Source organism: Haliaeetus albicilla, chromosome 2 (genome assembly GCF_947461875.1).
Source record: "Haliaeetus albicilla chromosome 2, bHalAlb1.1, whole genome shotgun sequence".
Classification (NCBI taxonomy): Eukaryota; Metazoa; Chordata; class Aves; order Accipitriformes; family Accipitridae; genus Haliaeetus; species Haliaeetus albicilla.
Window position 1 is genome coordinate 42525709 of NC_091484.1, and position 12494 is coordinate 42538202.

Below are 12494 nucleotides of genomic sequence, written 5' to 3' on the forward strand. Positions count from 1 at the left end.
CAACAAACTACAGAGTTTCAAAGCAAAGCAATGTTAGTTAGCACAATGGCAAAGGGATATCTATTTCAGTCAACCTAACTACAAAGTTTCCTGCAATGATGACTAGCATGCAAAACTTACACAAGATATTCTGTGTTATCTCAAACAGCTCTTTTTTGGCTAGGAAAGATGGAAATAGAAACCATCAATGACTCTCTATCCATACTCATAACAAGACTTTCTAACAAACAAAAATAAAATACATATACAAAAAGGAACAAATAACATTAATTTTAAAAGACAGGCAAAAGATTGTAATGTCAAATTATCCAACAAAAGAATCACTTCCATTTTAATGAAATGCCTCTAGCAGACTTCCCTTCCATTCATACAGTCAGAGAACAGAAAGCTATTTAGTGTATGTATGTACCTGGAGTTTCTGAATTAATTCAAGAGTCACCAGATTTAATAAAACTTATTCTTCTTCAGCCAGCATGAAAAATGGAAGAAAATGTAGTGGAGCTAGCTGATAACAAGGAAGCTTTTGGCTAGACATACCTGATAAACCAGCATAGCACAAATAGTTTCAATCAGGTCACAGAACCTTGTTTATTAAACACTGACCCCACCTACATAACAACATATAATTTTACATATAGCATAACTATACCTCTCACTTAAAATTGATATGTCAGACCTCAGCACAGATTTCACACAAGAAACAAGTTCCTACTTCCCAAGTCATATTTTGCTCAGTTTCTAAGATGTTGTATTGGTACAAGACCAACAGCCCCTCAGTTCTAGTGCCTACCTCCAATAATAATTTATAGAAGACATGCTTAGCATGTGTTAAATATTACTGATATTATACTGACCCCAGACTGGGGATTAGCTGTCTCTGGAAACAGAGTAGATAATTCTAATGGCTACCTGAAAGCATACAGCCCACTATTTTGCATGACTAATTACTGATAATGAATGGATCAAATACAACAAATTAAAAGATAGTATACAACATACTGGAAAAAGGGAGAAAATCTGACTTCTAGGCAGATTAATAAAAAGAGGAAAAAACCCCCACCATACACTAACACTGCACCTGGTTTATTACAGGGCAACTGCTGCTGCAATTCTTTGAACCTACTGATGATAGAAACAATTTTTAAAAAAAGTCAGATAAGCAAAAATGCAGAAAACAAGAAGGAAGACATGAAGACAAATGTCTAAGAAGTCTGACTCTTTTCCCCATATATCATTAATTTTTCATTATGAAATCTAAGAATAAAACATCTTAAACTTTAAGGTATTTAGATTTCCCCAGGGTTTAGGTGGGTAATGAAACAACTATTTTTCAATGTCTCCCTGCAGAGAGTAGATGATCTATGATGCTTCCAAACTAAGGATTGCAAAATGCCAAGCAAATCCACCAAACGAACACAAAAAGAAAAATCAATACCCAGCAGCACCAGGTTGCCAGGCCATTACAGTCAGACACATTAGCCACAGTCTTTGAGAACACATGCAGCTTTTTACTCCTTCATTACTACAGAGGATCGTCATGCACAAAGCACGAAGAATACATCCCTCAGAAGCAATCTTGGAGCCTTTCTGGCCATGAAATTCTGCATTTCTATATACCTAGTTGGCTAATTGCAGGTCTAGGGACCACATTATTGGTGGTAGTGGTGGAAGCCAGTCAAGGCTTTTTGCCTGGGAAAGCAACCCATTGGAAGGAGCAGGACAACTAAATCATAGAAGTTACCAAACAAACAGAGCTACACTGCTCAGGGGACTCCTGGTGACAGAATATAGTCCTTAGAAACTGCCCTCGAGCAAAAGTCTTGCCAAACACAAAAGTTGTAACAAAAGCCAGCACTTTCACAGGGTGAATGTACCCACAGCACAGATGTCTTCGAGCAGTTTCACTGCCAGAGGACACAGCCAAGTGCAAAAGCAGCATTTTCTCACTCGTGCTTGCAAACACAGGATTCTGCGGGCATAGCTGGCATACAGGCACTTTACAAGCCCTACTCTTCAACGTGCTGTGTACTGTTCCTTTCTAAACTTGGTCCACTATGGCATTTTCGAGTGCAAGAGGAAAATAAATTCTATCTATCTGGGACAAGGTCTGTCTGATTTGCAAGCAATTGCTTCCCAATTATAATTTTTCATAAAAAATAGAAACAGTTTTCCATAAAAGAGGTAGTCTGCTGGCAACCCTTTAATCATGATATATTTGCACCTAAAATGGCAAAATTTACCTTGAAGAAGCCCATTTGAAAAGACAAGTATCAAACACTGGTTAACATACACACACACATTTGCATCATAGTTTTTTCCTACAATTACTTTGAAACCTGAAAAATCCTACAGATACGATTCTTAATAATCCATTACTATAGCCCAAGGAATACACAATAGGAAAGGGAATAGGAGAGGAGAAGCCATAAGATTAAGTCTGGCTTGACTTTACCCGGCACTCACTGAATGCCAGCAAGCCACCTTGATGTGTGGTTACTCAGACAAGAGTATGAAAACACTATGTAAGAAAAAAACTACATAAGAAACTAAAGGATGTAATTGCACATAGTACCAGATCACCTCTGTGTATGATTGGGGAAGTGCAGAGAGAGATGGTTACCTTTAGGGGGAAAGCGTACTGGATATTACTTACTGGTTTACCTTTCTGGTTACAGCTATTTACAGTGAGCCACCATAAAGGTGGCTCATATGATGTGGTCTGTTACAGTTGCTGAAGTGAGCCTGTCAAACTTAAAATAGTGAGTCTTATAGGAACAGTACAAATGCACTTCATTAACATGCTCACTGCTGGGCTCCCAGGTGGCATGTGCTTAAGTGCCTATATTTCACTAGCATGTTGACACGGGAGTCAGCAATAGAGCTGCCAGCATGGCTGAGGTTCAGCAATTTCCCTCCCTCTCATGCCAAACCTGTGGGAAGGCATAAGAATGGCAGCTGTCTTTTTGTCCAAAGATATGCATTCTAGCTTATTCCATCTCTACCTGTTATTTAATCGGAGCTGGGGCTTTTAAAACCAATCTTGGAGGTATTTTGCCAGTAGCTTTCCAGTAGGAGTCATGCTTTCAACATCATCTGAATAGTTATCTTGACTCTTGAATTCGTGTCTTCTTACCTGATAACATATTATCTGTTTTTATTGAAGGAAACTTCAAAGTCATTTCATGTTTGTGCCTGTGAATCATCAGATGATCCTCTGTTGGAAAACGCTGTCAGGCAAACACAGAGAGAGAGAGAGGAAGAGAGGAGAAAAAAAAAAAAGCAGAATTTAATTCTCTAATAAACTTTTGGCATTGGACAGAATTTCAAAAATGAGAGAGAGGAAGAAATGTATCCAGCTAGAAACGTGTCCAAATGGCACAGGAAACAGAATATTTGAAAATGCAAGTAAGTATGACTAACAAATAGCTGTACTCTACTTAGAAACGTATTTGCTGTAGTGCTCTCTGCGGTTGCAAACTGCAAGGTGTCATGCATTTGCTTGAAAAAGTTGCACCAAGTTTTGGATTCTAAGGGTCTCAGACACCCGCTCCAGCTACCGCAGCCTCACAAGTCACCACGTGCCTGAGGATCTGCGATAACTGCTGTTGTGTATGCTCTTAGCCCACGGCAAACACAAAATAATGTGGCATCTCTTAAATCACTTTACTGGATTTTTCTGCTTTTGTGTCTTTCTGCAACCTATATCTGCTGAACAGCAATAAAAATAATCAAATAAGCCAGCCCTTCCCTACCCAAAAGTATTCAGGCAAAATGCATCTTTACTTTTGGAAACCTCTGATACTTTGACTTGATTCAAAGTGGCAATGCAATGGTGCTCAGTATATAACAACTATTTATGACCCTTTATGATACTAAATTAAATTATTTTCCTTTCTCAAGCAGAGAAGGTGTAGAGATGTGCTTTGTAAGAAACTAATCAGTGCGCTAAGTCTGTTTTACAGTCTGATAACAGACTTGTACAACAAAGCTTCTTTTGAACAAGACAAAGAAGATCCAAGCTTGAATAAATGTTCAAGCACTTGCACACTTGGGCTCTAAGAGCAGACTGGTTCTGTTAAGTTTCCTTCACCAGAAGGTGCATACACAGACCTTTGCTACAAACTACTGCAATAGTTTTAACAGGGTTATTTCAGGACTAGCAAAGGCCAAAAGTTGTATCACCAGGGCTTGAGGAAAAAAAGAATAAATTTTAAAGGCAGCTTTTTAAAGCAACAGGTACATAGGAGACTGTAAAAAAACCTGGCAACAACAGAGTTAAAGTGACTTAATGCTTTCAACAGAGTATATTCTTGGCTAAGTGACTTTGCTTGTGGCTATAGTATAAATAGTTGCAGTCTGTTACACCTGAGAATCTCTCTAAGCCCATAGACAAAGCAGCATAAATAATGGGAATGAATTCTCTGGAAAAACAAACAAAAAAAAAGCCAACAAAAAAACCACCCAAAGACCTTTTCCTCACTGTGAAATCCTGGTTCATTGCTTACTCATCTGGAAGAAATGCAGCACTAGAAATTTATGTTAAGAACAAAGGGAATATGTGAAAGACCGTGCTCAATGAAATTGTGAGGGAAAAAAACCACGTTTTGTTCTTGTGGAAATGGATTTTCCTTCATGGATGCCACGTTCTGTCTTCAGGGTGAAATCAGCCAGCTTAAAGAGGGCATGGGGCAACTGAGGAGAAGCTATTCCTCCAGTTCAGACTTCTCTGTCTTTTTTGTTAAGTCTACTTTCTTCCTTGTGCAGAAAGTCAACTCCCTCAGCCCTCAATACGCATCCGCACTGGCTGATAGGGAAGCCAGTCCCCAGACAGCTTAGCTGGATAGTGGCGCTACACTATGCACTTCTGTCAAGTCCTCATTTACAATAAACGGAGGTCATGGTTTGAAATGGGAAATTAAATGTTTTCTAAGATGAAGTCACAACTACATTGCTTGTCTTTCCAAATTGTAACAGCATACAACCAAACCTGCTCTCTGAACACCTAAATGAGCTCGTTTGGATCAGCTTCCCTACTGAGGAAATTAATTAATAGCTGACATGAAAACACTCAAGTCCACTGATTTGAGTGGAAGTTGGGTTTAAGATTCAACAAAAAGGTAAATAAAATTTGACTATAAAACTCAGATACTTTTATTCTACCTCTGTGACAGAATGGTGAAAGTTTAACTCTGCATGTGGAGGTCTGAAGTGACAAAACCTCGATCAGAGGGACAATCTAAAAGATGCACTCTGACACCTGTAGAAAGGCTCCCACTCAGTGAAACAGCCAGTTTCAAGCTGCTCAGCCAGTTGTTAACCGGACCTCAGACTTCTCCCTCTCCTTATGTCAGCTCTTGGCAAAATCAACAACTGCACTCCAGTAATAGTCACCCATTGCTCCACCAGAAGAACCTAAAGGATTGTTAAAATATTAGTCAGCTGAAAACTCCTAACATACCGTTAAAGCAGGGAAATATTACCCTCCCTAAGACAAGAAGACTCTGGGAAATGGGTAAACTAAGTCCCTTAGAACAGATGCATACAGGAAGCCTGTGGCAAAAGCCCAAAAGGTGCCCTTGCCTGAAGATTTCACTCACAAACTCTTGTCACTAAACCAAATTAGGGTTGGAAGTGCCACACATGGAACTTCCCTCATCACTGCAAAATCATCAAAAAACCACATAAATCCCAATTCAAAATCTCAGCAGGTAAAAACCTTGTCACTTCAGGCTTTTTAAGATCATTAAACATCTAATGTTACAGGTCAGATTATACCTTCAGAGACACATGGCAGATCACCAGTCAACAGGAACCCCAAATGTACATCCTGGGGCAGAATTTATCTACAGGCTGCATTTTCTATAGAGAATATTTAGTAGGAAGATGTGTCAAAGATTTAAAAAAAAAAAAAAGATAATAAGATATTGTATTTGGGTATTAAAAAAAAAAAATCAGAAGGGTTACCACATCCAATAGGAAACATAATATATTCCATCATACATCTAAGCAGAAGACAGATGAAGGTGTCCTACCTAGTGTGTCCTCTCTTGCTAGCCACTAAAGGAAATTGCAATACCTGGCTTGAAACATTAGGCTTGGGGATGAGGGAAGGCACAGAAGCAGCTTGAGAAGCACTTTTACCAACTCACTTTTGACTGGCTGTTGTATTTGCTTTAAATATTTTGTAATAACATGTTGTGGGGTAAGGAGGGAATTGAGGGGACTTAAAAAAAAAAAAACACAACCCAACACATATTATTATTAGACATGTGTTAATATATCAGGAGGCATTATACAAGCCAGAGCTAGTGCTGAGGACTCAATTAATATCACCGCTGACTCCACTCACCTGTGAGCAGCCTGGGGCACTGCAGACAAAAGGCCTCTCCTGCTCCAAGTTCATCTTTGATTCCTCATAAATCTACATGTTAAAAGGGGGAGGGGGAAAGAAAGGGAACCTATGAATATATACGTTCTAAACTTCACACATACATGCAACATACAATCGTCACAGTTTGTGCTTTTATTTCAAACTCCCCAAACAGACCAGAACAAAGTTTTATCCTCAGAGTACTAAATTTGCTAATATTCAGCAGGCTCCCTGCAGTCTCAGTTCTTATTACTCCTTCCTGAGAACATATTTACTTTGAAGGAAGAAAAAAAAAAACATTAAGCTTTCACAGCAGAAATCTGCCTCGGAAAAAAGCATATGTTCAGTGTTGTTATTAGATAAGACCGTGTCTTCTCAGAAATATCTCGAATTAAGGGTTTTTACCTTTCCTTCTTCAGTTCCTGCTGAACAACATTAAAACCAGACGTTTAGGTTACTTCTGAGAAAGAACCCACTTTTTGAAGTTCTTAATCCATACTATTTGCTATTAATAACTTAAATACATTACATACATGCTCTCTATACATACAAGATAATTGTGCATACCCATCTTTTAAAAGGTCAACTAGATCCTCAGGAGCTCGAGAAGTGAAGTTTTGCCTAAAACTGCAGCTTCCCCATAGCAGTTCCAGTCCTGTAACCTTGAACTAACACCAGGGGAAGAGCTCCCAGGTCTCAAATAAAACTGGAGGAGGAAACATTCGCCCTCAGAATGCAGTAATGCAGCTGAATTTGGGTCAATATTACAGCAGTGTCCCTGACCAACATCAACAAAAATAATTTTTTAGTAACATTCTAGGGGGTAAAATAAATAAGCCACTCCTTTTGGAAATGTTTTGAGCCTGTTGGTACAACTGGCATTACAAGCTGGAATATAGTAGCTGACGCACCTTAAAGCACAGCATATGACTTCTGCTTATATTATGCCTCAAATCCCTTAAAAATCAGCCTCACTGCAGTGCTGCTTAGACAAATAACTGAGTTGTGTTTCTTTAACTTTTCTCATAAAGCAAAGAGAAATATCTTGGTGGAGAAGGAGAATTTGATTTTAAAACTACAAAAATCTGCAGGACAAGTGCTAAAATTACTCAACCCTGTTGTCACTTTTTAAAACTACAATTCATTGCTTCCTATTATGAGGAATATCTTTACCACACTTCCACTTGTTACAAAAGCTTTATTTTCAGAAGAGTTGCTACCATCCTCTGCAAGCAATAAATACACCATTAACCTGAACATCAGCTAGACCTGTACATAAAGCAATTATTTTCAGTGCCCTAAGTTCTCAAAAATTAACCCAAACTTTTGGATAGTAACTTTTTCTTTTTAATTAAAATTCATTCTGGTGGACAGCATTAGCCTGATGGGATATTTTCCTACTTGTGACCTAAAAAAAAAGAAAAAAAAGTCAGCAAAGCACCCTTTGCCTGACTCCACTGACTCCCACAAGCAGCATCCAGAAGTGAAGAATTTCTCTTTTTATTTGCCCTTTAACCTCCACAAGGACACTACCCCCGAAAGGTGATAATTACCATCAAATGCTTTTCTTGATGTGGACATCTCTACCAACATCTGGCCTGAGACAAGTGATTTATTGCACCAAATACAATCAGGTGTCAAGAAAGACCCTAACTCAGGACTAACCTATCCATCTACACAACGCTAGAACTGAAATAACTAAAATTGTACCTAATTCACTCCTTTAAGATTATTCATATCCTGTTTTGATTTAACTTAAAGCTACGTTAAACTGAAATAGGATACTCATAATAAGAAATGAAAAGAGTATTTTCACATAAAGGCTTATACTAAAATAACTAAAGGTGTTAAATTACTTCTAATTTCAGTTATTTCAGTTCCAGACTGTGCATAGACAAGCTCTTCAGAGGTGAAGCAATAAAAATGCTCTGAATTACATTATCCTGTCTGAAAGAAACAAGCAGCGGAGAGATAACTGACTAAACAAACCAACCCCCGCAAAAACAAAACCTCCAGCTAAGTTCAATTTTTAAATCCACCTCTATTTATGGGATGTGACCCTGGGATGTTGTCTTTCCTGAAGACCTTTTCACAGAAAGAAAGAAAGAAAAGAAAAGAAAAAGAAAAAGCATAAGAAAAAGAAAAGAAAAAAAAAGCTACGTGTGGATAATGAAAGGCTTTATGTGATATCTCAATTACTCCTGCAACTGAAGCACTGCCAAAGGTTTCTGTTACCCCTTTCTCCCCTCCTCGGGGGAGAGCGACAACTGCATTTTCAATAGCAGAACAACGGATGAGACTCAGTTAAAGAAAACAAGAGAGTAACAATTCTGGTCCCAAGTGTCCAAGTGAAATTCAAAACATTACCAGGAATTATTTGGGGTTTGTTTTCTTACTGAGTATTGCAAGTCTAAGACTTCCCTCCCTGCCCTGAGCTTGAGCTTTAGTCCCTAAATCCATCAGTGCATGCTCTGATAAAAGTTAAATGATTCTCAAGGTTATCTAGATAGATAAGCATGGACTAAGCACCAAAATAACATACTCAATGAGGACTAGAATCCTGAGTGTCGGGATGGACTCCAGGAAAACATGGACTTGGGTTATATTCTCAGTACTTGGAAAAGGTGTCAGATTCAATGTCTAGCCATTTACCACAAACGTACAAACAACTGCTGGTTCCCACGAGAATCACTCTTTGCAAACTTTAAAAAAAAAAAAAAAAGTACTAATCCAGAACGGCTATATCATGTGTGCCCTCCAGGATACTGTCTAGCACAACTTGACCCATATAATATGTCACCAGATAGTACAATGCCCTAAAGACAAATTGCACCATGCAGAATTCGTATTTACATGTGATGCTATCACCACAGTTGAGACTACAGTACTATTGACTCTGTTAAAACAGTAAATGAGTGAAAGAAGCTGCCTACTGACTACAATTTTTGAGAGGGTGTCCAGTGCTTTGCTATCTTATGGCAGTAATTCAAGCTTTATGCTTGAATGTTGACCAGAAACAAGCAGCTGAAAGTCTGGGCTGTGAGCGTGAACCTCCTGCATCCCCCATTTCTGCTGAACTCCACCAGAGCTGTGGATGCACAACGCAGGATCTCACCCCAGGTTTGCAGCAGGATGGGAGCTCTCAGCAACAGGGGTGTTTTGGTTGTGCACAGCACAGTTTGCATGGCATCGTTTTCAAGGTGCAGGCGTGCATCTCCCATCCTTCACTTCAGGATACAGACAGTCGTACACAGCCTCTGGCACACAGTTCGCTTCACACGGCTTGTGTGTGTTGCTGGGCCACACAACCCACGTCTCCTTTTTCCACAGCGCGTGCAGGTGGTTCAGCATCCATGAAGGAAGTAACGCAACCCATGGCAACATTTCAACTTCACCTAATAAAAATAAATCACAGCAACCTTTCCATCTAAATTAAGGCGCTTATTAACCTCTGGGATCTTAAAAATTCAAGTTACACTCGTGCACCTTTCATAGTTCTACATATGACTGCCACAATTAATGCACATGAAGAGTATCAGGCAAATCTATGATGACTGAAAAGTTAAAAAATTGCTCGGGCCTGAATTTTTTACTTCTGTTATCAATAGCTTAATTTATTGCAACTTCGTGACCTCTTCGAAGAAAGAAACAAGGATTATAAATATAAGTGAGCACTAATATTGATATGTCAGCATTAGTTCTGATATTATTAACAATAGGCATGAGTGCATTATGCAGCAGAAAAGGGGGCTGAATTTTAATAGACATGTTAACAACATCTGTCAGCATTTATTGCCCTATTGTGACCATGTAAAGAGCCTTATTGGCAGAATGTGTAAGTGAGGAAATCTGCTACACTGTAGCACTGAAATATCACTCTGCTTAGGAGAAGTTAAGGTATTCTAATTAGAAAAATAAATAAACAAAAATACAGAATAAATATAGAAAGACTTCTCCAAGCCATGTCAAATGAAGAGAAACAAGTAAGTTCTGCAGCAAGCCAGGATTTTCTTCTATTCCTTGATTTCTGCATAAGATACTTCTAAACATTTTTAATTATAATTAATAAAACTGAAGCCCACAGTGAGGAATGCAAGAACATAACAAAGAAATAACAAGCAAACAAAATAAATAAAACCACCCTCAGAACACAGCAACAAACTACATCCTCTCTCAACAGCATCCAAAGAGAAGTAACCCACGTCCTCAGGCTCCTCAAGAAGATTTTGCAGAGCCCCATGATCATCCTTTCTGAATCAGAAAAATAGTTCTAACATCTAACACCAAGAAAGCACACTCCTTTCTGTCTCTCTCTCCCCCTTTTTAAACTCAGCAGTAATCTTACTGCCATACTGGTAAAAACATCAAGCAGGCTTGTTTCCTGTTTCAATGTTATTCTTGAAGTGGGCTGCAGTAAGAATCTGATTTTCATTGGGCTATTATTATTTGCAGCTGTGTGACCTTTTTAACCCTCTTTTAAAAGTGACATTTCAGCCTTCAACCTCAAGCTGTCTAAATGTTGCAAGGTTTTCAGTACTCTGATTAACAGTGAAAAAGAACCGATAGGGAGGTGTATACTACAATGTGTCTAATACAGGTCAGTGCACCCATCCTGCCATTTGCACAAGTGAGTAATTACACTTTTATAAGCAACCTGTTTGTTGAAATTAATCACCTGGACACATGCTTGCAAGACAGGTTTCTTCAGCCTGGTGTGACCAAGGTCACTGAGATTTCCCAATACAAGTACAAAATACACAGTCACTAGCGTTAGCAGCAGTATGCAGAGACGTGAGCAATAAATGAGGCATCACTTAGTTTTTAGGGTCACGGCCACAATGTATAAAAAGTGAGAGGAGATGTGGTTATGCTGCACCGGTGAATATTAAAGAATCCCATCAGCGTATGCAGCATTTTAAATGGCTAGTCTTAGCTATTCAGTACAGCACTATTTATAGATAATTACAGTGTTATTACAAATGCTATTGACTTGTTGGTTTTGGAAGTGTAGTACATGCAGGGTTAATGCCTAGGGTTGTTCCCAATACGTCCTTGCATAAGCAAAGCCAATTTTAAGTATCGTTGCACTGAAACGGTGCATGGTGGTTTTTGTCAGCATAGGCTGTTCAGTAGAAGCGGTTGTTTTCTGAAACTACCATCATGCTTTCCACATGCACGCATACAGGGCTCATTATCACAGCCCTGCCTGTTTCGGCTGCTACAACGAAGGGTCTGTCAGCATTTCCATTAGAAACCCCCTCGTTTCAGGATTAAAGCATTTCCAAATGGTTCTGGATGCTGGAAAGCAATTTGTGTCTGGAGTCCCCAAGAAGGACTTTAATATGATACACATTTGAGCTGGGGCTCGAGCCCTCACTGGTACTCCAGTGAAGTTTTTGTGATTGCATTTCTGACATTTATATGTGGAAAAACACTCAGCTTGGGCCTTTATTCATTTGTTTTAAAAGAAGGGAGCCCCATAAATCTTTAGGCAGAGCCGAGTGCTCTCAAAGAGCGGTTGATGTGTGAATTGCCTCAACAGCAAGCAGCCTTCGGTCCTTTCCCCATGGCTGGCAGGCAGCACGACTGCCCAGCAGCAAGCCCCCTCTGTGTGGCACAGGATGGGGGGGGCAGGGGGGGAGCTGCCTCGCTAGTAATTAGCCCCTTGCCACCTGTGAAGTCGCTGGCCACTGGCATCCTTCAGGATTGTTTGCGAATGGAATACCAAAAAGATGTTTGCTTCACGCTGCCAAACACCTCGGTTCTTTTTAAACAGCCACAGAGTTTGCTCACTGCCTGTCGGAACAAAATCCAGTGCTGGGAAGGCTCCCCAGCAGTCCTAAGGTTTTGTCCCATCTCCCTCTTCCAGGTATACCCATTTGCCTCCAAACCAGTGGAGGGAGAAGAGTTTTTGCTCCCCCACTCAGCATTTGGCTGCTAAAAACCACTGTTTCTGTTATCGAGGAAAGCCATATAGCTGCCTCCCGCCTTTCTTCTGCTTATGCAGAGCTGCTTTCTTCTCAAGAAAGAGCAAGCAGAACTGGGGATAACTAAAAAAAGAAGGGGCAAAGATAGGAAATTTCAAAGTTTGTAAAACTCTGGATTGAAGGAGGGGGGAAATAAG

The 12494-nt window shown here is 39.6% G+C and overlaps 1 protein-coding gene across 4 annotated transcripts in view; it reads right to left on the minus strand.

The window, feature by feature from the left end:
• The window catches only part of CREB5 (cAMP responsive element binding protein 5), a 263971-nt gene that overhangs the window by 214665 nt on the left and 36812 nt on the right, over window positions 1-12494 (minus strand). For 3 of the 4 annotated variants that reach the window (XR_011322443.1, XM_069772560.1, XM_069772567.1), the window contains 3 exons: window positions 6350-6421; window positions 3134-3227; window positions 121-159 (listed from right to left, as the gene is read on the minus strand). Coding sequence is in view for 3 of the 4 variants with exons in the window: in XM_069772560.1 (XP_069628661.1) it covers window positions 121-159; window positions 3134-3227; window positions 6350-6421 (205 nt within the window). In the remaining variant the exon portion in view is untranslated. The remainder of the gene's footprint in view (window positions 1-120; window positions 160-3133; window positions 3228-6349; window positions 6422-12494) is intronic. The other variant, XM_069772575.1, reaches the window with a different exon arrangement.